Source organism: Mauremys reevesii, linkage group 2 (assembly GCF_016161935.1).
Source record: "Mauremys reevesii isolate NIE-2019 linkage group 2, ASM1616193v1, whole genome shotgun sequence".
Lineage (NCBI taxonomy): Eukaryota > Metazoa > Chordata > Testudines > Geoemydidae > Mauremys > Mauremys reevesii.
In genome coordinates, this window is record NC_052624.1 from 222,175,925 (window position 1) to 222,200,959 (window position 25,035).

At 40.1% G+C, this 25,035-nt stretch overlaps 1 protein-coding gene across 1 annotated transcript; it reads right to left on the reverse strand.

Moving 5' to 3' along the window:
* Positions 1 to 3,371: 3,371 nt before the first annotated feature.
* BPNT2 (3'(2'), 5'-bisphosphate nucleotidase 2) lies at positions 3,372 to 23,474 on the reverse strand. Its single transcript, XM_039521214.1, has 5 exons — positions 22,845 to 23,474; positions 11,212 to 11,371; positions 9,229 to 9,324; positions 6,522 to 6,683; positions 3,372 to 5,026 (listed from the first exon to the last, which is right to left on the reverse strand). The coding sequence occupies exons 1-5, from the start codon at positions 23,235 to 23,237 to the stop codon at positions 4,749 to 4,751; spliced, it is 1,089 nt and encodes a 362-aa protein (XP_039377148.1). The 5' UTR covers positions 23,238 to 23,474; the 3' UTR covers positions 3,372 to 4,748.
* Between the last annotated feature and the right edge of the window lie 1,561 nt (positions 23,475 to 25,035).

The following is a 25,035-nucleotide window of genomic DNA, read 5'->3' on the forward strand; positions in this document are numbered from 1 at the left end:
AGAATTAGAATAAGTAACCAAAAGATGAATCTAAGTAACTGTTTTCCCTACTCCACCATTTGTCAGCTTCTCTAAATGGTTTCCCCAACTTGCTTTCAAAATTAACAAAAACAAAAAACCCACACCTCCCCTGAGCCAATTATAACCATCAAATAGCTATTAAAAATCTATGAAATAGCAATGGGTTTAAGAACAAACCCTCTGTACGTCAGCTTTTATATCATAAAAAAATAGGTAAAACCAAAAGCCATTTTGTAAGCACAATATTCAACCCTTTTATTTCCATGTTTATTTATTCAGAAATATTTGGCATTCAAGGAATGCAAATTATAACTTTTGGTACAGTGCTATGTAGCATCTACACCACCTTTTACTGTGAACTATGGTTCTGAGAAAAACAAAGTGGATTACAAATCAAGGTACTCTAAAGCCTTAGAACACTGGTTGAAATATCAAGTTAAAATAAAAACTAGTGCCAAAATAAAACGTTATCCTGGGCTTCCCTTTTAGTAGCTATGATAGAAGTGTTACATTAAAAATTTGTATAAGAGGTACTATTGTAGGCCCCAACTACACTGTAAATGTTATGTTTCACCAGCATGCCTAAATATTGTACTGCCATGGTACAACAGGGTTTGCTTTATGTGGAAGAGACCAAAATGTTGTTGTAACCAAAGTAAGGACCTGTGCTCCAGCCCTTGTAGAGGATAATGTTACAGTATGATCCCTTACCATGCTGAACACATGAGCAAGATCAAACTGTGTTATATCCAAGCTGGGCTAATACCATGTTTAGGAACACAGCATAATCATGGTAAAATGGATAGTGTAGACAGGGCCTTAGTTTTATCACAAATAACCCAGATGTGCACTGTTTAAGTACTTTTAAATACTAGCTGGTCTGTGCAAAAAAGTTATTCCTTTCTAATATGAAAACATCAGAAAGCTTGATGTTAATCAAGGGCCCAATTCTGCCAACTTCGAGGAGATGCCTCTTTGCGCTAGATTGTGAGACTCTAGGCACAGCCCTGCATGCCTCTGAATCACAATTCCTCCACGGCCTTCTCCTTAGGCCTCAGAGATAGTAATTTACGGCTGGCCTATACCCATAATAATGGCTTGATCCTGCAAGGTGTTGAATACTCTGGACCTGATGCAGCAAAACACCTAAGGATGCAGTAACTGTGAGCAAATAGTCTTGCTGACTCAAAGCTAGCTGCTGTGGCCAGCAAGTAGGGGGAGTGGAGCCATACCTTTGCCCATTCCCTGGTCACCTACTCTGGGGAGTGATTAAGCAGGTGAATATCCTCGTTTACTCCCTGATCTAAGTATATGTAGGGATGTAAGGGGAGTTATTATCCCTTCTTACCTTCCTTGGGCATGCAGTCTGTCCACAACCTAGCTCTATGCAAGTAGGGTTGGCAGAATCAGCCCCAAAGTAAGAAGTAGTCACATACTTACTAGGAAAAGTTTACATGGTCTCCCAATCCGAACCTTCGAAATAAATCTTTGCCTTAGTATTATTTAACACCTTATGCCCTATCTCTATGATGCATTCAGCTTTTACTAATATGCTAACTATGGCAATTTCTAGGATTAAATTTAACCCATGTTCTTTAATTAGTAGTAAAGGAGCTATCTTTTTAATCAGGTCCCAAGTAGTTTTAAAGTAGCCAGAAGGAAAAAACCAAAACCAAAACATTGTACTCCTGCAAAATAATCTTACTAAAGCCTTGCTAAATCGTTGACTTTAGTTCTTCAGTGAAGTTTGCAGTGAAGTTTAATTGTCCAGAATAAATCTGCCCACTGAAAAGGAGCATATGTTTTATTTTGCAACATAAGGAAGTCATTGATGTATTTAACCTCTTGATTTAAGAAGAACTATATCTTCTGCAGTCTCTTCCTCACTGTCAGGCTTAACTAACTGAGGATAAAGAGAAGCAGAGGGCTGCACTGAAGCAGGAATACCTTTGGATGTCTTACATTTAAGTTTTAAATCCTGTACTTCAATTTTTAATTTATCTTGGGAGTCCTTCAGACTCCGCACTCGAGACTCATGGAGTCATGGGATGGCACACGTGAGCAAAGGGGGGATGGTTGCTGCAGTTGCCCGAGATTGGTTTGCACCCATTTTCCCTTCTGTTGCCCATTCCTACTGTCAACACTGTGTGATTTGTCAACAACACAACATTGGTAAAGCTGTTAAAGCTAAGCAGGCAGCCCACCCTCCTCCTTGGGGACCTTTTGTAAATATTCAGATTGATTTTATTCAAATGTCTAAATGTTGTGGCCTGCAGATAGAATGTTACATGTAGCTCTTAGATTTCAGGTATATTTTAATTGGACTAAAGTAATACCTGATCGCTTTCAGAATTTGCTTTCATTGTTGCCAGAGGTTGACAAATTCACATGCTTCAGAATATATATCATGCTGAACGGAATGCCTTTCATACAGCTTATAGAGTATCTACTTTATGTACTAAGTTTGATATATTGTGCTTTGTTAACAACCCCATTATTTTATTCCTATGGGGATGTTATTGTTTGTAGTGTTGTTAGTTGGTGTGGGATTATGTTATTGTTGTTGTTGTTGTAATAGACGTAATGATGGTAATAATACTTTTCATGTTCATACTAATCATTCATTGTCATTACATCCCATGAAGACCCCTAATGTTACCATCTCTCCTGTAGACTCTGAGATCCATGATTTAATGCACATTGAAATTTGACATATTTGTTGTACTAGAAGTACAATGTGGAGGCCAAGAATTAATTAATAGAAGTTTGAAGGGATCTTAATGTATGTTAGCTAATTAGCAGAGGTTAAGATGTTACCCTGTAACTGGTGCAGAGTGAATTGTGTGAAAACCTTGTGAATTGCAGTCTTGTTTTCTGTTCTAGTATTGCAGACAAATAAGATAACGAATAGGCTTATGTATAAACAAATGCAAATGTTTACTTTTACTGTCTGCAAGTATGCTAACCATGGTCTGCTAGAAAGGTATAAAGATTGTTATGATTGTTACTAAGGGTGAGAGAGATCCGTTCAGGACAAGGGGCAAACCTAGCTCCTGACTCTCTCTCCCTCTTGTGATCACTAGAGTATTATAATAAAGTATTTGTTTCTGCTGCATCCAAACAAAAAGTGAGAACTGAGTTTTTCTTCGACAGCAGTGTCACACTCCTTTTACCATATGGATGATTATTGGAGTGAAGATTAAAATTTTTACCAAGGGAATATAAATTTTGCATAAATGGTCTATACTTGTACTGAATAAACTTAGAACTGAGAAAAAAAATTGTGTTTAAATGAACCTTTTAGCTTCCTTGAGATGATGAGACACCCACAGGTACTAAAAAGAAAAAAGTACATTTTAACTTGCTTTATTAAATATTATTCTTCCACCTCTCTAAGAAGACTCCCAGTTAGGCAGCTACATTTTCAGAAGAGAAAGGCCCAAAGATTTTAGTGGTGCAGCTATTTGTTATCTGACCTCAAAGGGCTAGTGTTTTGCCCCATATGAACTGGGCTAAAACTCGGAAGTGGAATTAATTAAAAAGTATCCTATTTCAAACTGAGGTACAGCAATGCCACAGGTCCCCAAAAATTTCCCAAACCCATTTTGGGTTATGGGAAAATGTTGTAATTTAATGCAGAGCTAAATTCCATGGTGATCTTAAAAGGTGAACATGTGGCCACAGACTGTTCAGAATTAGAGTGCTTACAGCGAAGAAGGAAAGAGTACATCTTTTGAAGGGAATTCATACAAGACAACCTTTAAGAAACCAGCAAGTTAATTTTGGAATTCTAAAAAACTGCTAGTTTAAATCCATATTGTAAGCTAAACCACCTACTTATTGTTGCCAACAATAATGTTGTATGTGTTTGTCTAGTAATTTAGTGAACAAAATGACATTAAAGGAAAGGAGGCTGCTTCTACAGGGACAAACATTGAACTAATCTCACATTAGAGAAAAATCTAGCATGCACCTTTAACATTGCAAACGGAAAAGAAGGACAAGTTTGTTAAAAACCCATACAAGGAATCACAATTTTCTTTTAAAAAGATATACAGAAATAATTACACTAATTAATAAACCACCAATATTCATGATTTTCTCACGTGAATTAAACTGGTTTAAGTTTTCAGAAAATATATCAGCAAACTAGTACAGAACATGTCTGATCATTCAAAAATACTGTTCTGTCAGAGGAACTGTTGAAAGCAGACACAAATGTGTATGCAACTTGTGCTTTTTATCCAAGGGAATATGGAACACATGGTCATAGGTTTCCAGCTAGATGGATTACAGCGTTATCAAGTGACTACATAAATCAATCCTTTCTTCTACCTGATTCAAGTTGGAGCAGCTACAATACTGTAACAATGTGATGTGTTCCAAGAATCCATATGAAAAGTACCACTTATAACAATCTAAGTACCCATCTGGATTTTCTTTTAGTTTGCCTATATTCACAAAATATATTCTGTATATGCACTTTGAGTATAACTGTACGGAAAAGTCTCAAAACATAAAAGATGGCATGAGACAGTTCAGTCGCCTTCCTAATTCTGAATTTGTAACCACCACCAATGAAGAAGCCCAATGCTATATGTAGTCCCCCAAAAAACACTGAGTGGCCTTGGCTCTCAGTGCCTAGTCCCCTCGCAGGCTCTTCGCACGCCTGTTTCCTTAGGCGGAACATGTCGAGGCTGCAGAAACATTTGTGTACTCCTCAGCAGTTATGTTTGTTTATGTGATGCCTTCTCCAGATCTGGGAGTTTGTTAACCAACGCTTGATGATCCACATTGATACTGGCTAGGAGTCCCCCCTCATTGCCATCTGAACCAGTATAACTGATTTCTTTGCCAGTCAGGGTAGTCATGTGACCACCCAATGCTTTCAGCACGGCATTCCCGGCACATATATCCCATTTCTTGATGTATGTCACATGAATGTACACATCGGCTTTTTCTTGTTTCTTGTCAGGCACATCAAGGAGAGCTAAAACTTTATAGCCTAAAGATTAGAAAGGTAACACCAGTTAATGAAAACATCAACTTTCCTAATTCATCACAAAATAATGGCATTGATTAGCAATTACAAAAATGATTTTGTTAACTGTGTCATGTTAGTTGAGAATGTAACGGTGAATACAGCAGAAACCTTCACCTTCTGTTACACTTCCTGCAAGCGGCTGAAATCGAGATTTTTCCCACTACGTAACACTTGAAACAAACCCACCCATTTTACACATGATCATTTCCTTTTCCCCAACACCTGCAAGTTCATCAGATACCTAGACGCATCAAGAGATGCATCAACAGAATCAGATTGTGTATGCATTTAACTAAATGATAGCATTTCACTCTTGGGCTTGTTTCCTTTACCACAATTGTATCACTTATCTCCACTTTACTCTCAAATGCACCATTTTGTTAATTATAGCCGGCATGCATATCAAACATATTTCCAATTCATAAAAATTGCATGTAATCAGATTTCTTAATTTTACTGATTGACTTCATTCTTTTACAAAGCTCCCTACTTGCTCATTTCACAGTACAGTTCATCCTCTTCATTCAAGCTAAACCTTTCCCCCTTTTTATATGCTGCCAAATGGAATGGAATATCTGCTATATCACTTATAATTTCATCTTTCCTGCTAACCAGAACCAAGTTCTTTAGACTCATTCTCTTACCCATGACAGCTCATCAACATGAGATATTAACTGCATCCTTTCTAAAAAACAACAAACAAAAAACAGATATAGCGGTCCATACAAAGTTGGAAGATGCCCTTTTGCGAAATTCAGAAATTACCTGCAAAATGCTGGTACTTGAAGTGGGTAATTACGTCACACTTGTATAGGCACATTCCACCTATGCCATGAACCAATTTTGCCCAGACATTTAATATAAAAAACCCTCCAACCAATTTGTTTGCTTGTAGTTAGATCACTCCTGGAACTGACTATTAGATTCTTAAATCACTGAACTCCTTTTTCCTTAAAATTTTCAGCTTCTACATCTGAAGCTATGTATCAGAGCTCTTGCATCTGACGAAGTGGGCATTCACCCACGAAAGCTCATGCTGCAAAACGTCTGTTAGCCAGTAAAACAGTGCAACACCTCCTGTTTCTGTTCCTGATTATCAGCCTTTTCTTAATATAGCAGCCAGTTTCACTCTGATCTTTTCTAATGTTCAGCATAGAGCAAAAGTCACCCCAAAATGCTCCTCTCTCAATGTACCCAGTAGTCTCTTTTCGTTTGTTTCATGTTGTGCCTAATATTTGGGTACTTACTCCTTTTCCTGCCAACTAACCAGTGCTTGTAGTCACTCAGTCCCATCCCACAATCTGAAAGAAGTTTAAATTTGGGTTCTAGGTGTATGAAGTACAGTACTTTTGCTGAAAAATACTTGTTTTTGGTCACTTCTCCAGTTAATAACTATTTCGTTACTACGTAATCCACAAGCAATAAAATGTCTGGAATGCTTAAAAAGGTAACAAACCTGCTCCACCTGCTGGGATGATCACAGTTTTATTTCCAAATGTTTGCCGTGCTACCTGCTCTACTTTTCCTGCATGAGAGCGGGACACAATAATTCTTGGAGTTCTCTCACTGTAGGAGGAGCGCGCTTTTACATTTGACCCACCATCCACCATTGCCCATGCTACAAAAGAAACATACATTCCATTAGTGGGTTTTAGTGCATTTTAGAACACTTTATGTCTAGTTAGGTTCAACTGTAATCTTTCATAATAAATTATTGTAAAACTGGAAAAAATGTGATTGTAAAATTCACAGGGAGATTCGGGGGCAGATGTAATGTAGATGATATTACCTGAAATTCCTTTAGCTCATTCTTTTAAATTGACTACATTGCAAATGGATTGTGAAATTTTACTTTTTATTTCCTTCCCATCAGTCAACAAAATACTGTCATTTTTCAGATCAAGAGAAGAATATGAACATGTTTATTTACAGAAAACATTGATTGATTCAGGAGACTGAATTCAGGATGCATAGCCTTCCGCTTCTAGATCACTGGTTCAAAACCACCCCTTGATAGGCTGTGTCCAAAAGCCATTACAATTTGACATTTATTTGGTGATTTCAGCACAGTAGAGAGGCTGAGACTATGTGGGCAGAGACTGAACTAACCTGTAATCTTTAAATATGGTTCCCCCTTATTGATTTATAGCTATGTGGTAGAGCAGGATCATGACAAAACAAAGGGTTATGGCATTTCCAGTTCGGATAGTTACTCTCCACAACCCCTAATCTTGAGTAATAGAACTAATGATATTTTTACATTTAAAAAAAATCTTAATTGGATGCCATTCCTGAAGATTTCTGATGGGCTATCCTTGCAGATTCCTTTTTTTAAAAAGAAAGAATGTGTCAAATTCCCAGTTACAATTACAGAATTTTTGTTGGAAAGAAAATCACCTCTTCAATAATAGGTGTGGCACGTGCTTCAGAAAAAGCCAAGATACATATAAATGTGAAAATAAAGTGCTAATGATAAACAACTGGAATTAAAGTTAGCATTTAAAGAATGTAATACTTAAGTGGAGAAAAGTCACAACACTAAATATTCTAATAGACAGAAAACCTAGTTCATTTGCACGAGCTTAATTGCGGTGTTATTAGTCAGAGCTATTACGTAACATCTCTGGACTCTAGAGGTCAGTATGGCCTAAGGGAAAAGGGAAACATGTCATCAGCCTCTGTTTTAACTACCCAGGAATATAAAACATATTTCCTTCAAATATACTCAACACTTAATTTGTTGTTTGAGCCTTTCACAAGTTACTGGCAATACCCTGTCCTTGGAATGTGTATGTTTAAACTCACATCCATCCTCATCAGTGCTTCAACAGAGTCAAGAGATTCTGTATGTGAGTGCTGCATGTTTGGAATACAGTAACTCCTCACTTAGCATTTTTCAGGAACATAACTACAATGTAACTTTAAGTGAGACAATGTGAAGTGAATTTACTTTCCCCATAAGAATTAATGTAAATGGAGGGTTAGGTTCCAGGGAATTTTTTTTTTTGCCAGATAAAAGACTAATTTTGTATACACACACACACAGTATAAGTTTTAAACAAACAATTTAATACTGTACACAGCAATGATGATTGTGAAGGTTGGTTGAGGTGAAATCAGAGGGTAGAAGAGGGTGGGATATTTCCCACGGAATGCCTTACTGCTAAATGATGAACTAGCACTCGGCTGAGCCCTCAAGGGTTAACACGTTGTTAATGTAGCCTCACACTCTACAAGGCAGCTGGAATGGAGGGTGGGGAGACAGCATGGCAGAGAGAGACAGACTCGCATTGCCCCCTTAAGTACACTGACCCCACTCTAAGTACATTGCCTTTTTAAGTAGATCAGCAAGTTGAGACAGCAGCTGCTGTCAGCATCCCTCTGTCCTGAGTCCTGTTGTGTCCCCCCCTTGCTCTGTGGAGATAAGGTGCAGGAGCGGGTGGAGGTGACATTAGCACCCCTCTTGGGAGCAGTCGTATGGACTTCAATGAAACTGTGTGAACAAGGGGCTACTCAGTATAAGGGTGATAGAACAGAGGCCTATATATACAGTGTTATTTTCTTTAGAGATTGTTCTTAATGCAGTGGTCCCCAACCTTTTCGTCTGGCGGGCGCCAGATGAAGGACTGTGGCGGCGGTGGAGCATCCGCCAAAATGCCGCCGAATTTCTGCAGCATTTCAGTGGCAACACCTCTTGATGACGCCACTTGCTGCCGACAAGCGACGTCATCGAGAGGCGTCGCTGCCGAAATGCCGCAGAAATTCAACGGCATTTCGGTGGACGCTCGACCGCCGGCCAGGACGCAGGCACATTTAGATGCCCCCGCGGGCGCTATGGCGCCCACAGGCACCGCATTGGGGACCCCTGTTTTAATGTTTCAGTGAAAGAGCTTCATCAACTACTGTATTTTTGGTTTATGTTTCTTCCATGTACCATTCTTCTGCCCCACAAAGATCACTTTTTCCTGTGTTTTGTGGGTGCCCCAATCTTAAGGATTTTGGACATTACCATAATATAAATAAGTAATAAGGACACATTTTTGTTTTCCTGTATTAAGTATTATTGTATCCATTTATAACTACAGATTCTCCCTCAAATGTAAAACTTTAACTGTACATCAGTGAAAATGGCAGAAAAAAAAATGAGAGATGCATACTGATACCTGTATATGCTGAGAAGGGCTTGTGTATTACTCCTATTACTGGTTCACCATTCACAGCCACACACACCATAGTAGTGACATATTGTCGAAGATCCTCTAAGGGCCAGGAAATCAGACAAATTAATTAGCTCAACATCACATAGGTTAAGAGCATCAAAAAAAAAAAAAAAAAACCCTCAAAACCCCTGTGTCATAAACAGATAGTTAAGGGTTAAAGTCTCTTTTACCTGTAAAGGGTTAACAAGCTCAGAAACCTGATGAACACCTGACCAGAGGACCAATCAAGGGACAGGATAATTTCAAATCTCTGTGGAGGGAAGGCTTTGTCTGTGTTCTTTGTTTGAGTTGTGTGCTCTCTTTGGATCTAAGAGAGGCCAGACATGTCTCCAAGTTCTCCTGGAGTATTTCCTACTATCCAGTATAGTGAGTATTAGTTAAAAAGGCGGATTAGTCTTTTAAGTTGCTTTCTATATTTGCAATTGTGTGTTTGCTGGAGAAATTCTTTATTCCTGTTTGCTGTTACTTTGATTATGCTGAGGAGGAGGGAGGGAAAGTCTCTCCAGTTTTTATAAGTTAGACCCTGTATTTTTGCATCCTGGTAATACAGAGAGAGTGTAATTTTTTTTCCTTTCTTTAATAAAATCTTTTCTTTTTAGAACTTAATTGATTTCTTCCCTAGTTTGGATTTTCAGGGGAAGGGGAGGGGGAAAAGTGAATCCCTCTTTGGTTGATTCAAGGAGTTTGAATCAGGTATCTCTCCTAAGCACTAGGAGAGGGGAGGAGGGAAATGGTTTGTTTCCCTTTGTGTTGAGATTCAGGTTTGAATCTGTGTTCCCCAGGGAAAGTTTTGGGGGAACAGGGAGTGTGTCAGACACTTAAAACTTGACTGGTGGCAGTGAGAACCAGATCTAAACTAGGATTTTAGTTTAGAGAAGTCCATGCAGGTCCCCATCTTGTGAACGCTAAAGTTCAAAGTGGGGAATAAACCTATGACACCCTGACTTTATAGACTTACATATATTGACACAATAAACTGAACAGCATTAGTAAATTAATAGATTGTACTGAGATCTTATCCTTCAAGCTTTATAACGGCCTGCGTTTTAAATTCAATCCTTAAATCAAGATAGAAGAAGGCCATATCTTTTTAAAGTCATTCCACAGTTACCAAAATATTAAAGAGTATAAAGAGTAACACCCCCCCCCCACCGAGTTTCCCCATACTTTCTATTGTTCAGTAGACGTGCATTCTGCTCCTACAGAACCCAATTCTGCCACCTGGTCATTAAGCAAAAGATTCTTATATGAAGGTGGCAGATTTGGACAGAACAAATGCCTCCCATTCTCCACCTCATTTTACTTTCTGTTTACTTTAGAGCTGAATGTTCTTCCTAGGTTTTGAATTTTCATATATGATTACCATCATACCAGTGCAATATTGTCAAGGAAAAGAACCACTGGTTTAGTTTTGCTGTAATTACTTACCTGTGTTTATATTGGTTAGGTTTTTAACTGTACTATATTGTATTTTAAATAGTTTGTGCAGCATCATGAGTCTTTTGGAGAAGGGGAAGATTTACAATTATGTGATGCATTTTAACTTCATGTCTGTTTCCTAATTCAAGCCCAGGAACAAGTATGAGCAGAGAATTCAACTGGAATTTAAAGTAATTTGTTTAGAATATAGCATCACTGGCTATTCAAGCATAAAAAATAGGTATTAATCAACTGCACCCATAAGTGACAAATATCATCAGATGTATTTTAGTGTCACCTAGCTCGAGAGTCAACACAGAACTAAGCTTTTAAACAGCTGTGGCCAAGATATTTACCTGAGATCTCATTTTTAAGAGTAGTTCAGCAAAATCACAACAGCTCTAATAAACAACTCTTGTATAAAATTTCTCTTGAAAATACATTATATTTTTGTCTACTAAGTAAATATTTAGCTCAATTAAAAAAAAACAAAAACAGAACAGTTACCTGTGTATTCATGCGTGGCGTCTAATGGATCGATCCAGACTGTCACACTTTCTGCTGGAACCTCTTTAGACTGTATTTTTTCCTTTATGTCTTCAGGAATACTGCGATCCCAGAAAATTCTCTCCTTATCAGGTGCATCAACGTGTTCTTCAGTATTTATCTATGTTAAAAATTATACAGACACATTAACCTAAAGTGTTGTACCGGGATGATCTATCAAATATTTGTGCACATAATGGAAATTAACAGCCTTCCCTTTCTCCTTGAGGAATTTCATTTCTAACTCAGTGTGGGTGGGAGAGGGGAGGTGAGGGAGGAAATCCCAAAACATTTAATGAGTTTGGAGACCAAATCATACCTCTGAACCTTCAGATCTGCCCAGGTGCAACACAGAAATTGTGACAAGTGACCAAAATGTTGAACTCCTGTATTTTGCTGCAAGCTATCCATATTTCCAGATCATGGTGTTTAACTATAAACCCTGCTATTAAGGATATTTTCCTCACTGTGTGAATTAAATAAACCACTTTTAAAAAACGTAAACTTCAGACACTTCAGTAACATTCCTGATTGACTCTGAAGGAAGTCACTCCTCACAAAAAACGGCCTTCTGCTATACAAATCTCTCGCTTCCCTGCAGCTTTCTAAACACATCTAAAGGTGGTGAATAGCCATTCAGGAGTAGCCTATCAATTATTTTCTTATATAAAAAAGGCAACTTAATTGCAACCTACAAATTCAAAACTACCGGTTCGTTTATAAGCCGACCCCCCCTAAAATGGATAAGTAAAAATGGAAAATTTTTATAACCTGTTTATAAGCCAATCCTATAATTCAGGGGTCAATACACTTTGGCTCCCAGGCCATCAGGATAAGCCGCTGGTGGGCCAAGATGGTTTGTTTACCTCGAGCGTCCGGCATGGAGGTAAACCTAAGTAAACAAAGTGTCCCAGCGCTCCAGCTGCTTACCTTGACAGGCTGGGACAGCAACTGGCAGGGAAATTTTTTTTGGTGGGGGAGGAGAGAAGCTGGGAGTCAGGGGAGTAACCCCTGTGACCACACCCCACATGACCCCACCCCTAGTCTGGGACCCCCACACTCTTCCCATCCCATCCCTTCCCACCTTATCTGGGGAGGATGTCTCTGACCTGCTGGAGCTGCTCCACAGTCCAGCCTGCATAAAGCATTACAAGAACCTCACACGGGTTCATTTTCCTGCTCTGGGCAATTCCTTAACAACAGTTCATTAAGTCTTTTTTTACATCACCCACTCTCCTCCCAAATGTGCTTGAATATTAGCCAGTTGTCCATGAAAGGTGCATTAAATAAGACATTTTTCCCAGTTTGGGAAGCAAAACTACAGCTATACCCTATGAAGTCTTTCAATTATACTGAAAATTGAAGATACAAAAATAAATTATAATTAAGTATGTGAATAGTCAAATCCTTTTGGCTGATTTGTAAGGAAATACATTTTTATATAGTTTAAAAGATAGCAACTGCGGCTAATGGAAAATGCAATATTTCTAAGGAAGAAATGGCTTCTTTGTTCCAAACACAATGAGCCCATCATAGAATGCTAAACTTTGAAAAAGAGTAAGAAATACACTGAAAGTGATAAAATTAAGTTCACAATAAGTAATTCCGTAAACAACCTAATTATAGGAACTAAAGTAGGAGAATTTTAAAAAAATCCTAAAAGTTATCTATCTACATATGAAGTGTAAATAACAGATGGAGGTATGTAAGTACTTCCAAATACAAATCCCACTATTATTTCATTAAAACTGAAGATTAACTCATTAAAATACTGTCTGCTTGTAATTTAAAGATAGCCTTTACCAATTAGGCATATGTGCAGAAATTAGGCTTAATACTTTCACTCCAATTCACCCTTTACAGGAACTGCAGAGGATTTATCAAGATTTTATGGTCAACAGTTTCGAAAGCCCCTGTTGAAACTAACAAAACCAACAAGAATGCCAACTTTGTCCACTAACAGAAAGTCAACCAACAAGATCAGTGGACTAACCACCTAAAGCTAGACTGAATGCTCTCAAAACAGTCAGAAGATTCTCTATTATGCTAGAATTGCTTAGCCACATTAAGTTGCTTTCTCACTTTTGTGGGGGTGGGGGGCACTGGGGGGGGGGGCAGGAGGAGGAAGAGAGTTTACCTGGAGATAAAAGCAGACAGAGACAGGAATAAATAAATATATAGCATGGCTCATAAAGCCTCTCAGTTGAGGGAATCCTGGTACTTTATGCACCGACTGAGATTACTGATGTTTTCTTCAAGATTACCAGCCATGAGGGTCATAAATGCAAGACCCAGTTCAGAGCTCCCTAAAGCACACAATCTCATTGCCAACACTCCTTAAAACTCAGAGAGGATGGCACATTTATCCCCTCACTCAACAACCCTGATCTGCTCTCATGACGGTAGCTCATCCACTCCCATATATGATGAAGTAGATAAACTCTTGCAGTGATAAGAAACTGTTTCTAAGCAAAGGCATGACCTCAGTCATGTTTAATCTCAGTTTGTTTCTAATTAATATAAACCTTATTTCCCCCAACCTTTCTTCACAGGTACCTCAGGAGTGTAACAGTCTTTGTTGCTGTCACCTGGACTCTTTCTTGTTCTAAATTTCCTGCAGCTCAGTATCCTATGTAAAATAATTAAGTGCTGCTGTTCACTTCTTAGTAGACAAGTGTCCCCATCACAAAAAAAGTCACCACTCTAGCTTGCCACTTCTCTGCATATTTCAGCAGATAGGACAGAATTGGATGGGCAGAGAGAGTTAATCATCATCTTCTTAAAGGCAACCTAATCAGATCAGATTTGAGGCACATGGGCGAAACAGCATGCAGAAGCTTGCACTATTCTGTGCTGTTCCTCATTTATGGACAGAGGAATTCAGTCTCAAAGGTCTCTGTCTGGAAATTTAAAATAAAAATACCAACTGAAATAGTTTTAAATACATTTGAAAAGATAATCACAGAACACACTGCACCATGATGTTAAGGGCCTGAATTAATATATTTTCTTCAGTGAGCTTTAAATGGGAGATTCACTTCAGTGCAGGGGACCTGCATAAAGCCCAAGACGATATCTGTCAGTGGAATTTTGGGTTTACATCTTAGCTCACTGTTCTACTTAGCTACTTGCTGGAGATTGCCAAAAAAGGAAACAATGTCACAAAAGTACTAAAACAACGCAACTGCCCAAATCATATAACTCATAATTCTATAATGATTTGCATTCCCTTTCACATGAGTCCCAGGACTGCAAAAGTAGGGTGGCTACAGCTAAGGTTTGAGGTATACTGGAGGAAGTCATGCCAGTGAATACACTGAAAAAGGCAGCGGCCCTGTGGAAAAATGTATGGTTGCTAATTATATGATCACATACTAACAAAATGCATAAAACACAAAGAGGCAGAACTGGCAACTGTTATTCTGGCATTTTCTAACTTTTGAGAGTGCGACTTTACAACCTAAATAACCCTCTTTTAATGCAGTGTTTGTATGTCATCATATGTTTTATGCTTTAAGACAGTAAGCCCTTTGTGACATACCATGCCTTCATATCTGAATAGCAACCAGTCCCGGGGAGCACCAGTCCTGAGAAGCATCTAAAGACCCCACAGTAATACAAATATTAATGAATAACCCTCATTAAAAGGTGATCAGGCTTATTGTAGCATATAATAAAAATTAATTGCTACTCCTTGCTCCTATTTAACTTTGCTACTGTAACTGGTGTGAATTTAGCCATCTGACATCAAACAGAATAACTTGAATAAACTGGATTTTTTTCCCCATTCTGCATAGAATGGAGCCTCACTGCATTTTTTTCCCTAAGAGAAAAAAAACAAAAAGGTACAACATTTTCTATGGATTTCTCTCCCCTGCAGATTTCGGAGTGCTTTTATTTATAAATCAGAGGTGTCAGAAATCCAAGACTCTTTACATGTTTATTTCAAATCCCGTAACTAGGAAGCATAACTCTTCCTTTTCTATGGATAACAAGGTCTTAACAAGAAACTCTGCTTTAAGTACTGACTGTTAACATTACAAAGAAGAAAAGCATGTAAAGTAGTGTAGTGCAGAGTAGATAGTACCGCTGGGAATACAGTGGCTCATTAGTTCTTATGTCTACTTTGATCAAACGACAAAACACTATTTCCTACTATCTAATTAGGCTATTTTTGAACACTGGAAAATTACAATAATGCTGAAAATGTAATAAAGTTTCTGCTCTTTAAATAAACTGTGTCTGAGGCTATGTCTACACTTAATCCGCTAAAGTGGCATAGCTGCAGGTGCACCACTGTTGCGCTTCAGTAAAGACATTCACTACAGCAATGGGAGAGGGTTCTCCCATTGCTGTAGTTAAGCCACCCCCCAAGAGGTGGTAGCTAGGTTGGTGGAAGAATTCTTATATCAACCTAGTACTGTCTACAATGGAGGTTAGGTTGGCATAGATGCATCTCTCACGGGTATGGACTTTTCACACCCCGAGAGATGTAGCTTTGCCAGTGTAAGTTTTCAGTGTATACCAAACCTGATTTAAGTCCCTATTCCTGCAAAGAAAAGCATTCCTGGACCCATGTAGGGAACCACTGATTTTAACAGAGCTTCACATAGGGGTTGGCCCAAATGCTTCTCTTTGCAGGATTGAAGCCTTAGAGCACTAAAACCAAAATAGCGCATACTTGACTTATGCCCCGTAGTGAATGCCTTATTTAAAATAAAATTAAAAAAAAAATCTTGCAAACAGTATCTTTGAGTTTTGTTTTCATAAGTGTTAACCAACATCAATTAATCTTAACATTTTAGTTTTTTGGTCACAATCCATCCTATTAATAATGCTGAGAATTACTATTTCGGGTTAATGAAGGAAGTGTAAATCCACATCAAATAAAGTCAGGTTTTTCATGGTTAACTGAATAAGTGAACCACCACTATCCATATGAAGAACCCACGCACAAGAGTTACTTGTTAGCTACAGAAGAGAAAAATGCGGTGCAGAGAATCATTATCCACATAGTCAAATCTCCTACTTTCTGGAAAGAACTGTTTCCAGTAGAAATATCAAAAAATGGCATTTTCACGTTTTCTTTGAGACTACCTATAAAAACAGATCTCAAAAATTATTTGCATTAAAGGTATATAATTTTGGTATATCAATATTTCTTGCCTTGCTGCAAAACTTGGTCCTTTGCTAACTGCCAAGGAGATATCGCAGCAAGGGATGCCACAAACACACAGGCACTTGCATAACATTACTCATGCAAGTTATTTGTGTACCTAAGTGTTTCCACAGCTGTACTGTGTGTCTATTTCTTTGCCACTGTAGCAGTTTAAGTATCGACATACCCTCAAGTCCCAGTTTCTTTAAAGAACAGAAACCTTCATTACCTTTTCAGTATTACTGTAATTTTCCAGTCGGAGCAACTTTCAAGGTCTCCAGAAAAATATTACTCCTAACTTATTTTGAGCATATTAATTTACAAACAAATTGGTTTCACCAGTCAAAAGTTGCTGGCATTAGAAAGTGGGGTTTATAATGGAAATTTAGATTACCTTTAGCTCAGAGGGTAATAGCAACCAATGCTTCCATAACAAAAGACATTTTTGAACAAACAAAAAAACAGGTTCAGTCTCCTGTGACAACCTAACTCCTACTATTGCTTCTGCCTTTCACACACCACAACCACAAAAACCAATGCTAACGAACATGACATAATATTTTACAAAGAGATCTACCCTGTCGGGTTGAAGATCAATGGAGCTATGACAACTTTCACCAACTGAGATATACATCCACATATTTGTGTGTCAACCTTTTGCACAGACTGTACAGAGTGTTCACCGTCTCTTAGTTGTAATTTATATATCATTACTGCTAAACAGGAGTTAATAGTATAAAGAATTATTTTAAATGTTTCATCTTGTACATACAAGCTTCCCTCAATTTAATTTAAGAGCTGTAAAGAGGCAGAGAAGGAAAGCATATCAATTTACTTTTAAAGTGAATATGCTGGGATGATTCAAAGCATTAATACTCCTAATCAAAATGCCTCAAGTTTTTGCACTCATGAACTGGAGACTAACTTCAATTCTTTTTTAAAGTTGTATCAAGCTGAGATCCCGCATCACCATCTATCATCAATTCCCTCATCAAGGGCCTGATCCTGTACTCCTCATTCTGGAGTGAAAGACGAATTCCAGAATGAGGGTGGAGTTGGGGGGAAAAGAAAGTGGCGGGGGCTGCGTGTGTGTGAGAGACACACAAAACCACCATTTTTTTTTTCCACAAAAGAGTGCCCTCAGGGCATGGCAAACAATTTACAGATCTGTCTGAAGACAAGACTCTTCCTCAAGACGTTAAACACGGTGTACAAATTCAGTCTAAACATGATGTACAACTTCAGGAAAAGAGGGAGGTGGGATAAAATGAAGAAAATTGTAAATGAACTGATGTTTAGCATACTTCTTATCTGTTTTGGAGTTTGTTTGGATACTTTTTTATATATATATAAAAAGATTTTCTTCCTAGCTTAGTAATAGTTTAGCTTTTTGGAAGAAGTGTCTTAGTATGTTTACTACATCTTTGATGTACTAATTCATAAGATTATGTGATTACTACCCATATTACATGGCCAATGTATTGTGTGTCACTTGATATTCCCATTACCAGAGATATTTCATTACATTTAGTCAATCACCAGTCAGAAGACTTCTCCTACTGGGGTCCCCAACGTGGTGCCCGTGCCCACCATGGTGCCCGCCATGGTGCCCGCTGGGGCGTCTAAGTGCACCTGCATACAGGCTGGCAGACGAGCATCCGCCCAAATGCTGCCGCCAAGCTGCGCCATCCAGAGGCGTCGCTGCCGAAAATCAGCAGCATTTCGGCGGCAACACCTTTGGATGACGCTGCTTGTTGGCGGCATTTCGGCAGCAACGCCTATTGACATTGCCGCTTGTCGGCGGAATTTCGGCGGATGCTCATCCGCCACCACGATCCTCTGATGGCTCGTCGTCTGGTGCCTGCCAGACGAAAAAGGTTGGGGACTACTGGTTCAGAGTTTGTGCAGTTTGAGGCAGGTAGAAAAGACATGACTGAAGTCCCCCATTAGTTACCCATAAAAAAAAAACCTTTTAAGTTGCCTAAGGTAACTAAATGTTGTTATAGCATTCCCTAAACTACGTATATGAAGTTTTAGGTAATACTGTGATGTGTTAGCTAATTACTAAGGCAAAAGTGGAGAGGTTTGAAGAACAAATAAATACTAATTTTGAAGAAGTGGAGAAGCTTCAGAGTTATGGTGTGGGGCTGAGCAGCAGCTGAGCGGCAGGGCAGCGCGACCCCTGGCTTGTTATACCCATTGCCCACATAGCTGTGCATTTTATTTTTCCTTTGTAAGTGTAATACTTTGTACTTGTCTTTACTGACTAATTCTCCAATTTACTAAGATCCTCACTCCAAAGATGTGAGGGAGATTCCCACACCCAAACCACTCTTTCTAGGTGACAAATATAAGGAACTGTCCCAGATTGAGGTATCAAAGGAGATTTTGGAACAAACTGGTCAATTAAACACTAATAAGTCCCCAGGACCAGATGGTATTCAACCAAAAATTCTGAAGGAACTCATGTATGAAATTGAACTACTACTAACTGTGGTATGTAGCCTATCGCTTAAATCAGCCTCTGTACCCAGACGTCTGGAGGGTAGCTAACATAACACCAATTTTTTAAAAAGGCTCCAGAGGCAATTACAGGAAGGTAAGCCTAACTTCAGTAATAGGCAAATTGGTTGAAACTGTGCTAAATAACAGAATTATCAGACACATAGATGAACACAATATATTGGGGAAGAGTCAACATGGCTTTTGTAAAGGGAAATCATGCCTCACCAATCTATTACAATTCTTTATCAACCAGCACGTGGACAAGGGTGATTCAGTTAATATAGTGTTCTTGGACTTTCAGAAAGCCTTTGGCAAGGTCCCACCCCAAGGGCTCTTAAGCAAAGTACGCTGTCATGGGATAAGAGGGAAGTTCCTTGAAAGGATCAGTAACTAATTAAAAGATAGGAAACAAAGGTAGGAATAAATAGTTTTCATAGTGGAGAGAATTAAATAGTGGGGTCCTCCAAGGATCTGTATTGGGACCAGTGCTGGTAAACATATTCATAAATTATCTGGTAAAGTGTAAACAGTGAGGTGACAAAGTCTGCAGACAATACAAAATTATTCAATATAGTTATGTCCAAAGCTGACTGCAAAGAGTTACAAAGGGATCTCTCTAAACTGGGTGACAAAGTATTGCACATTCGAAAATATAATCCCAACTATACATACAAAATGATGGGGTCTAAAATAGCTGTTACCACTCAAGAAAGATCTTGGAGTCACTGTGGATAGATCTCTAAAAACATCTGCTCATGTTGCAGCAGCAGTTAAAAAAGCTAACAATGTTAGGAACGACTGGGAAAAGCATAGGTAATAAAACAGAAAATATCATAATGCTACTATGTAAATATATGGCATGCGCTCACCTTGAATACAGCATACAGTTCAGGTTGTTCCACTTCAAAAAAAGATATCTTGTAATTGGAAAAAGTACAGTACAGGAAAGGGCAACAAAATGATTAAAAAGACTGGGACTGTTCAGCTTAGAAAAGAGACGACTAATGGGGGTTGATACTATACATGTCTACAAAATCATGAATGGTGTGGAGAAAGTGAATAAGGAAGTGTTATTTACCCCTTCACATAACACATGAACCAGGAGTCATCCAATGAAATTAATAGTCAACAGGTTTAAAACAAACAAAAGGAAGTACTTCTTCACACAACAGTCAACCTCTCAAAATCGTGAAGGCCAAAGTATAACTGCACTCTAAAGAGAATTAGATGAATTCATGGGTGATGAATAATAGTCATTGATGGACCTAAGATGATCAGGGATGCAACCACGTGCTCTGGGTGTCCCTAAACCTCTGACTGCCAGAAGCTGGAACTGAAGGACAGGCGATGGATCACTCAATAATTGCCCTGTTCCATTCATTCATTCTAAAGCATATGGCACTGTCCACTGTCGGAAGACTGGATACTGATCTAGATGGACCATTGCTGTAGCTATTCTAACGTTCTTAAGGTTGTTTAGATTTCTAATCTAATCCTCCAAAGTACTTGCAATCACTCTCAGCTTGGTGTCATAAGCAAATTTTATAAGCATGCTCTTCACTCCATTATCCAAGTTATTAAATGAAAATATTGATTAGTATTGGACCCAGGACAGACCTCTAAAGGACACCACTAAATACACCCTTCCAGTTTGACAGGCACCATGGACAACTAATCTGAGAGTAACAAATTTATTTGGGCATAAGCTTTTGTGGGCTAGAACCCACTTCATCAGATGCACGAAGTGCAAAATACAGGAGCAGGTATAAATACATGAAAGGATGGGGGTTGCTTTCCCAAGTGTGAGGTCAGTCAAACAAGATAAATCAATTAACAGCAGGATACCAAGGGAGGAAAAATAACTTTTGAAGTGGTAAGAGAGTGGCGCATTACAGACAACTGACAAGAAGGTGTGAGTAACAGTAGGGAGAAATTAGTATTGGGGAAATTAAGTTTAGGTTTTGTAATGACCCAACCACTCCAGTCTTTATTCAATCCTAATCTGATGGTATACAGTTTGCAAATTAATTCCAGATCTGCAGCTTCACGTTGGAGTCTGTTTTTGAAGGGTTTTTTTGTTGAAGAATTGCCACTTTTAGGTCTGTTATTGAGTGACCAGAGAGATTAAAGTGTTCTCCTACTGGTTTTTGAATGTTATGATTCCTGATGTCAGATTTGTGTCCATTTATTCTTTTGTGTAGAGACTGTCCGGTTTGGCCAACATACATGGCGGAGGGGCATTGCTGGCACATGATGGCATGTGTCACACTGGTAGAAGTGGGTTCCAGCCCACAAAAGCTTATGCCCAAATAAATTTGTTAGTCTCTAAGGTGCCATAGGACTCCTCGTTGTTTTTGCTGATACAGACTAACACGGCTACCACTGTAATTTGAGAGTACAGCTTTTTAGCCACTTGTGCACCACTATATAGTAATTTCACCTAGACCACATTCCCTAGTTTGCTTATGAGAATGTCATGTTGAACGGTGTCAAAAGCCTCATTAAAAATCAAAATCTATCAGGTCTACAGCTGCCCCCATATCCTCCACTAGGCCATAATCCTGTTAAAGAATTAGGTTGGCTTGGGATGATTTGTTCCTGACATATCCATGTTGTCTTTTTCTTATCACCCTATGACAACACATTTAGGGTAGTACGTGGTACTACCTTACACTAGTGATCATGTCAAAATATGCAAGCAAACTTTTTTATTTCCCAACTCCACCGCAATCCCTGCAATTCAGATGTGTAATATGCCTCTCTTCATTCAACCTACTGAGCGACAAAAGCTTTTATAGCACTTTGGGGCAGAATGTATTAAAACTGGAAGTTTCATATTAATGTGCCTACTGTTTGCAGTACAACTTTATTTATATAAAACATGGGTTCTCCATCACAATAAGGTGTCCTGCTCTTCTTATACTGTATTACTAAGGTCTTTTCTACACTAGAAAGTTGTGCTGCTTTAACTGCACTGAAGTAGTTCAAGCAATATAAACCTGTAGCATGGACACAGTTATACCACTATAAAGATACCTCATACTAGTAAAGCTAATCCCACATAGAAAAGAGAATAAACTATACTTGTACAAGACATCTTTATAATAGTGTAACAGCATCCACACTATGGGTTGTACCTAGTGCAGGGGTTCTCAAACTGGAGGTCAGGACCCCTCAGGGGGTCACGAGGTTATTACATGGGGGGTTTCAAGCTGTCAACCTCCACCCCAAACCTCACTTTGCCTCCAGCATTTATAATGGTGTTAAATATATTTTTAAAAGTGTTTTTAATTTAGGGGGGGGGGTTTCACACTCAGAGACTTGCTATGTGAAAGGGGTCACCAGTAAAAAAGTTTGAGAGCCACTGACCAGGCCTGCTTAGTATGGTACTCTATCCCCCTCTTGTGACTAGAGACTGATGAGCCTGTTACACTGGCCAAGAGAGATGTGTCTTTTAGCTCATGCAGTAGAGGCTCACGCGTTAAGCGCCAGAGGTCCCAGGTTTTATGCAGATGACAACTGGGGTCGGCATTACACTAGGACAACCAGTACAAGAAAACATAAAATCACACCCCTAACTGAAAGAGTTATACCAGTACAAAAGTTGGGTGCAGCTCAGACCTTAGCATGAGAGGATCCTGGCAAGGAAAAGGTTGAGAATCACTGACAAAGTATTTCAGGGCCCCCCCGGTTTAAACAAACAGAAAGTTGCCATTACAGGACACTGAGCTACCGGTTCAAATGATTTGTGATTCGGGACGCGGGTGTGCTGGATAAGGAGGCGGGGCCAGGGAAGAGATTCCCACAAAGGGGGGAGAGGGGCTGCCGGGCAGCTATGCAGAGGGGGGCCCGAGAGACACGTGGCTCCCTCCGTTAAGGGAAGGGGGCCCCGGGCAGGGCCTCAGGGGGCGGGCGCGGGACCGGGACCCACCTGCACGCTGGGGAAGCTGTTCTTGAGCAGGTAGAACATCTTGCGGTTGGACAGCACGTCCCCGCTGGTCATCTTCTCCTCGGCCCCCTCGCGGGTCTTGCCCTTCGCCTTCTCGTTGAGCACATTGCTTTCCCGGACGCGCTTCACCTCCTCGCCCCCCCTGACGGCGGCCAGCACGGACACGGCCAGCAGCTCCCGCAGGTCCACGGGGCCCTCGGGCAGCGTGTCCGGGGGAACGTCGTGCCCGGCCCCGGCCCCCAGCACGAAGAGGGCGAGGCGGCCGGCGAGGCGCCCGGCCAGGAGGCCGGAGTAGAGGTGGTAGAGGACGCCGAGGCCCAGCAGACAGAACACGGCCACCCCCAGCGGGGAGAGGCGGATCCCCATGGGGGCCATGGCCAGGGGCGGGCGCACCCAGCCCGGCAGCGTCTCTCGCTGCTCAGCTGGCTCCCGGCTCCACGTTCCCCGGCGAGCGGAGGTGAAAGGCGGCGGAGCGTGTGTATCCGGGTGAGGCTGGGGCGGGGCAGCTGCCGGGGCTCCCACGGAGCATGCCCGAAGTAGGCTTCGGCACAGCAGCGGGCTGGCACCGGGGGGAGTTGGGTGACTCTGGGGCTAGGCGCTCAGAGAAGGGGCCACGCGGTGAGAGGGGAGCCCCTAAAATAGGGGCGAGGGGCTTAAGGCCACAGTGAAGTCCAGCGTGCAGAGAGTTCAGTGCTTCAAATCCTGAGTCAGGCCCACGAAGAGAATCCTGCGGGGTTGGGTTTCTAAACGTATAAATGTTCGGTGCCTCTTATTTGCCTTTGAGCCTTTAGGGTCCAACCAGGCCATGTTTTCGGGTTTCTTTTATGATTCTTATTAAATGGAGACAGAGTCCTGTGGCACCGTATAGACTAACAGCCATATTGGAGCATAAGCTTTTGTGGGTGAATACCCACTTCATCAGACCACATGTGTCTGACGAAGTGGGTATTCACCCTCGAAAGCTTATGCTCCAATATGTCTGTTAGTCTATAAGGTGCCACAGGACTCTTCCTTGCTTTTTACAGATCCAGATTAACACAACTACCCCTCTGATACTTATTAAATGGAAGCAGAGCTCAGGTAATTACATAGCAGGGGTTTTAATAAGAGCATCAGATATCACTAACAGTTGCTGAGAGTTGCCAACAATGCCTGTAAACAGCTGCCCCCTGGTGATTAACTCTTTGCCCACCCCCTTATCTGCCCTGGTGAAACACTTCAGACCTGTGTTGAAAAGAATTTTTGGCCAGTGGCACCAGTTTCAAGCCAACCGTCACGTCCCAACAACAGTTTCCTGCTGAATGCTGGGTGGAGAAGTGAAAGTGAAGCAGAGTGGTTGGCACAGCATGTAGAAGTCACTGGATGACGTGTGTGTGTGTGTGTGTGTGAGAGAGAGAGAGACGGGGATGTAAATACATGTGGCTATAGCCTTCAATAAGCGATAGTCAGTTTGCTAACACTAGCCAAAGCTTTTAGGCCCCAGTCCTTAAAAATGATCCATGTGGACCCATTGGACTGATCAGGCTGTAAATGTTTGGCTTATTTAAATGGACTGTTCCTTATTGATGATTCTTTATATGTATATATGAAGAATCTTTAATTTTTAGCCTATGCAAACTTAATTTGGCCCCTTGTGCATAGGCATTCTGTTATAGGTTTTATTTGTGTCATCACATACTATTTTTTTTTCCAGGAGTCCTGCCTCATTTAGTGTACAGGATGGACAGATGGATACAAGAAAAAAATGGATTGTGTTTAAAGCAACAGATTGGGACTCAGGAGAGCTGAATTCTAACCTTGTCTCTGTAACAGACTTCCTTTAATATTAGGCAAGACTGTATCTTAATTAGGGCTTGCATTCTGGGGGGGGGTATTTAATTTCATTTTTCAGTGTTTATTTTTAACTATTTTTGAGTTTTTTATGTAGGTATCCAAAAATCAGTTTTTTGGCATTCACTCTTGAAACTGGTGCCACTGGCCAAAAATTCTTTCCAACACAGGTCTGAAGTGTTTCATCAGGGCAGATGAGGGGGTGGGCAAAGAGTGAATCACCAGGGGGAAGCTGTTTACAGACAGTGTTGCCAACTCTCAGCAATTGCTGGTGAGAGCTGATGCTCTTATTAAAACCCCTGCTATGTAATTACCTGAGTGCTGCTTCCATTTAATAAGAATC

Coding starts and splice junctions, on each gene's coding strand:
- BPNT2 (XM_039521214.1), bottom strand. CDS start 23,237: ATGGCCCCCATGGGGATCCGCCTCTCCCCGCTGGGGGTGGCCGTGTTC. Junction 11,372..22,844: donor ACAGCTTCCCCAGCGTGCAG/GTGGGTCCCGGT, acceptor TTTTTAACATAG/ATAAATACTGAAGAACACGT. Junction 5,027..6,521: donor CATCCCAGCAGGTGGAGCAG/GTTTGTTACCTT, acceptor TCTAATCTTTAG/GCTATAAAGTTTTAGCTCTC.